General features: G+C 41.1%; 1 protein-coding gene across 1 annotated transcript; it reads left to right on the top strand.

Moving 5' to 3' along the window:
- The first annotated feature begins 1,472 nt into the window (after positions 1-1,472).
- On the top strand, positions 1,473-2,345 carry RNF228 (ring finger protein 228). The gene has a single exon (XM_070754235.1). It carries the CDS (start codon positions 1,473-1,475, stop codon positions 2,343-2,345), a length of 873 nt encoding a protein of 290 aa, XP_070610336.1.
- The last annotated feature ends 3,284 nt before the right edge of the window (positions 2,346-5,629 follow it).

The following is a 5,629-nucleotide window of genomic DNA, read 5'->3' as shown; positions in this document are numbered from 1 at the left end:
ATTACATGCAGGCCATGCCCGCTTCAGTGAATGGGAAAAAACATGCGAAATGTCACATGATGGCAGCGCGACATGGTGAGTTTGACACCCATGGTGTATATATTTTGTTGTAACTTAGAACAAAACTTAACGGATATATTATTTTCTTCTTTGCTTTACATTTTGAAATCTGTTTGTGAAAACTGATAAAACAGATCACTCTATCCAACCCTTATAGAAATTAAGCCATCTGCTTATCTTGACCTGAAAGCATTCTGACCAAACCATTTTGTCAGGCATTCTGATATACTGTACTTTATTCCTATTTGGATGTATAAGACACCATGTAGGTTCCAGAGATTTGTTTGCATACCGAAAAATGCAGTTTAAAAAAACCCCTTAAATTCATAAAATAAGTTTAGCCAAAGAAATATGCTTTAAAAATTAAGGCAAGTGAAATTTGAAAAATAGACAAAAGGAGAAAGTACAGTATATGGTTTGGAGCTCTTTTGAGAGAATAAATCAACCAGAGAGCAGCTGAATACACACTTTAAGTCATAATGTTGGGAATTTCCCCTCTTTTAGCTTGAACTCAGACACATCTTGTCTTAGAGTTGCCCATCTGGCTTTTGTTTATTACAGTGTTTCCCAACCTTGGCAACTTGAAGATATCTGGACTTCAACTCCAAGAATTCTCCAGCCAGCATTCTGGGAGTTGAAGTCCAAATATCTTCAAGTTGCCAAGGTTGGGAAACACTGGTTTATTAAATAGTAGGTATTTGTTTTTACAACAATTAATTAATTAATTAATTCATTTCATTCATTCATTCGACTTCTATGCTGCCCAATCCCAAAGGACTCAGGGCGGCTTACAATAAAAATATTAAATAGAAATACAAAAAATACAAAACAATAAAAAGAAGTTGAACATAATCTAAAACGATAAAATTTTGCGTTAAAAGAAACGCAATGCATTAAATCACTGTCTTTTTATGAGAAATAACCACCAAATATCAGAGCCAAGTATATATTTTTTTTCTAAGCAGTCCAGCTCTCCTTCCATAAAGAGTGAGTGTGTATGTGTGTGAACTCAGCCTTTTGTTCTCTCATTTGTAAAACTACAATTCCCAGTGACTTCCTATTTGGGGCCTCCCCGTGCCCCAAACTCCAGAGAAGATGCAGACCGGGAAGGTTTAGCTAATGTCCCTGGGTGTTGCAGGCTTCTTGGCATCCTCGCGCAGAAGCCGCAATTCAGAAGGGGGTGAGGAGCCAGCCGCCCGCCCGCCCGCCGCCACAGCAGCCGAAGAAGCACGCAGCACTGCGGGCGGCGGTTCATGGCCAGCACTTCCCAACCGCGCAGCATCAGAAGGGCGCCGGAGAGGGGCAACCGGCTTGGCTCCGACCCTCCGCCAACTCGCATCGCACCGCCGCCGACCTTTCACCCGCCGCCGCCGCCGCAGCGGCGCGGAGCCTTCAGATGAGACGTCGCGGCTATGGCAGAGCTGAGGCAACCACCGCCCGGTCACGAGACAAGGAGACCGCAGGGCGAGGAGGCTGAAGGCCCCGAAGGAGACTCGAGGAGCGCCGTCGCCTCCTGTCTCGCTCTAGCGGCCGAGGGGCCTCTGGCAGCCGAGGAGCGCGAATGCCGGATCTGTTACAACCTCTTCGACGCCGAGGCCCGCGCGCCCAAGCTGCTGGCGTGCCTGCACACCTTTTGCCTGGACTGCCTGGTCCAGATGCATCGCCATCAAAGCCAGAGCGGCGGCGGCAGCGCGGGGAGGGGCGCGGCGGCGGTGGAGCGCGGCGGCCCAGGCGACGCCATCACGTGCGCGCTGTGTCGGCACCGCACGGCCCTGCCGAAGGGACACGTGCACGACCTGCCGCTGAACACCAAGCTCATCCCGCCGCCGCCACCACCGCTACTGCTGCCGCTGCCGGCGCCTCCGGACCGCTTGCAGCTACTGCCCCTCTCGTGGGCGCCTCGGCCTACCTTCCAGCGCCCCCTGCCGGAACAGGGCGGGAACGCCGAGGCTGCTGAGGCGAGCGGCGCCTGCCATGAAAGCGGCTGGAGCCGGAGGCAGGAGATGCGGACCGTGCGCTGCGTGTGCATCGTCTTTACCTTTTTCTCCATGATGGTCGTCTCCATCACCGGGCCCCTCTTCCTCAACTACAGTGGTTGGGTAGAGCTCTTCATGGTGTCCCTCTTCCTCGTGGTGGCCATCGTCTTGGCTCTGCTCTCCGTCATGCCTTACCTCCTCCACAGTCGCAGATACCGGACTGTGGCCGCGGCCTTGCTCGCGGGAGAAGGAGCCAGCGGCCCCCGAGGGGCGGCGCTCGGCCGCATGGCCATCTCCGGTCGCTCGTAGGCAGGTCTTGGCCCGACCGCTAGGCCCAGATCAGGTTCCTGGGAATTCGGCCAGCTGCCTGGCCAGAAAGTGGCTGGCAAACAGGTGATGGTGCGAGTGCGTGCCCTGCCCTGTTCGCCCAAAGGCCCTGCTCGCCCAAAGGAAAGGAAGGGTGGCCTGCGCCACGTACAAGAAAGGGGTCCGGGTTGTGGTTGTGAATTGCCTGACTCCTGTGTGAGGTTTTAGGTGTCTTAGAGAAAAAGTTATAGGTCAGTGGCAGAGCCGTTGCCTTATGTGGCATCACAAATTCGACTCCTAGCATCTTGTAGTAGATAAATAAAAATAGATTTAAAAGGCTCCTGGACATCAGGAGTGACTTTTTGTCAGCCTTTTTGGTGTAGTCACCAAAGCAAGGCAAGTTCACCAGTCTGTTAGGAATCCTGGTGAATATGTCTGTTTCTTAAGGCTTTATTCTGGGATGGGTGAGTGGGAAAGAGCCTGTAGAAGGGCAATTAGGTTGAAAAAGTACTGAGCTCTTGCCCTTTTTCTGATGTTTAATCACCACAGACTTAGCATTTGTACCATTGTTCAATCTTGGAATGTGTAAAGGGTGCTTCTGAGCATATGCAAAAAAACAAACAAACACCCCCACTCCAACACTCTTCCAAGCACTGGAGACTAGGGGAGAAGGTGCATTTTCCATAGTGGTTAGAGCTTACATGGGTCTCCTAAGACATTGATTAAGCTTGCAGTACAACCCATGTCATTGTAAGTGCCATAGAAAGTGACTGTGTTTATAAAATTAATGTAGAACTGATTATAAGTTACATATTAGAATGGTTTGGAAAGAAGACATAAATGTTGTGATTACAGTGGTCAAAATGTTTCTGTGCGGACAATATAATAGTAATAATAGGAGTGGGGACTGAGATATTGTTAATTTCAGCCATATTGATCATTATAATATCAAAATGTACAGCTGTTTATACATAACGTGTAAAGCATATATTTGGCACTCTGTTATGATATAATTTCTATGCATCAGAAGTAAAATTCATTTGATAATAAACACTGTTTGCTTCTTTAAAGAAATAATTTATCCTTTAACAAAAATCTTGTCCACTGAGTATCCATATTCTTCCCTTCGCTGTTACTAGTTGAGGATTGTTCTCCTTAATGTGTTGTGAATGTAGAGTGCAAGTCTGGAATGAGTGGCAATTGTAACTATGGTTAATATATTCTTAGATCTAAATTGGCCAAATGATCTGGTACTGTCATATGGGAAATGAATGAAATGGTATATCAGGTCCCATCATTATTTTCATTAAAAGAAGCAGCAATAATAGCAATTCATCTTCTTTCATTTGTACATTGCCTTCCTAAATTACTTAGAATAAGTGGTTTGGACTTGGGCTGAATTTCAATATTTTATAAAACTTGGACAGTGCCAGAATCATGAATATGACTATTTCTTTTAAGCCTATATTTTCAGATATAGCATTTTTTCTAGAAAATGAAACTGTCATAAGTTTGATAAGTATTCTTGCTAATATGTAGTATAGATTTAACATGTTTCATTATGAACTTGTAATTATTTAGAAATAACTTGCACCGAGCACAATTAAATATATTTCAAGTAAGATTGCATACAGAATTGGAAAGCCCACATCTAGTAAGAAATTCCAAACTGTAGCCATTTCTCCTATTTATTCTATAAATTAAATGGCAGGTTTGAATTCATTAAGTATTTGGCATAAATTGCACAGTGATCTTGTTACAAATGTGACATTTAGAAACTGATTTGTCCTTTTATTAATCACAATTTTAGCTATGCTTGAAAGACATAATTAATTGTGATTCTAATGCCATTATTTTATTTAGATGGGCATTTGTTTTGGCAGCAGGCTGATTCTACATTAATACAGTTTAATACTTGAGTAACTGGTAATTACATAAAATGTGATTGGTTTTAGCACGGATTTTGTGGTGTGTTTTGTGTTTAAATATTATGTTGTTAATTATTGCAGCATTGCTAGAACATTCTGAACCGAAAGACAATGTAGAAATATTTAAATAAAAATATTTAAGACTTCAGTCCTGCTCCTTGAGAATACTCAATGAATCTTGTAAAGTGAACTTGAAATGTAATATTGCTAACACACTTTTAAAGAAGAGATAGAAAAGGACCTTTTGTCTAGTAATAATAACAAAGTTCATTTACATTAGTCTTTTAAATCATAATTGCATTTAAATATTTTTATGTTGAGAAGTACGAAATATTTTTCTTCCCTGGAGAATGTTACAGAATCTTTTTGTTCTAAAAACAATTTTACTTTAAAAGTGCTAGGTCAATTCTTAGAATAAATACCTAGCTAATACCTGTGTTTTAGATTATTTTCCTTTGTTGAAATTCTGAGATAAGCTGTTTTGGATAAATGTCTTTTTTAATGAAATAAAACTTCCTTTCATTAAGCTTGACTCTTGGTACTACATTGGAATGTCCCTGAGCTTGATGACAAAACAAAACTAGTTTTCCTATTGCATTCTTCTGATACAGTATTTTCTTTTTTCTTTTTAATTTTTTTTCCAATGTAGCTTAAAGCTCAAGGATTTCCTGAAAAAACTGTTCAGCTCTTCAGATGAAACAAATTTGGTAAACATTTCTCTAATTTGTCTCTTAATTGGTCTCACGTATAATTGTTCATTAATTTTTCTGTCATCCAAGTTTATTTCTGATTCTAAATAATTAGATGTATTTGTGAGACTTCTTCTTTGATATTTGTATTTATTTAATACAAAAACAGATTTTTAAAACAAAACTTATATCCAGGATTCTGACACAATTATTTCAGCTGTCTATAAAAATGTTATTTCACAATATTTGCCTATGGTTTAATGGAAGTTTGTGGAATACAGGAGAGTTGATTGTACCATTTGGTCAGCAATACCAATTTCTTCTAAAAACTAAGTATACTTTAAAAAGTCAAAATTAAATTCACTTTTATCAAAGTCAATAAAAATGAAAAGAAATATGTTTTCTTCTTATCACAAACACAATAAATACAATAGAACACAATTGGAATAATTTATAAGTAGGTGTGTGTAAAAGACTTACTCTTGACATATTGTCACGGTAGCATAACTGAAGGAAGCACATCTTTCATGTGTTTAAAAGTATTTTCAACAAATTATGTACGTATAGTATCTAGAAGTATTCGGTGATTGTAAATAAATTATACCAATTCACTCAGCAAAATAGGATTTTTTTGGGGGGAGGCTCTTACAATAGGGAAAAAATACACTAC

Source organism: Erythrolamprus reginae, chromosome 5, assembly GCF_031021105.1.
Source record: "Erythrolamprus reginae isolate rEryReg1 chromosome 5, rEryReg1.hap1, whole genome shotgun sequence".
Classification (NCBI taxonomy): domain Eukaryota; kingdom Metazoa; phylum Chordata; class Lepidosauria; order Squamata; family Dipsadidae; genus Erythrolamprus; species Erythrolamprus reginae.
The sequence above is the reverse complement of the archived record's forward strand: the minus strand, read 5'-3'. Positions and strand labels throughout refer to the sequence as shown.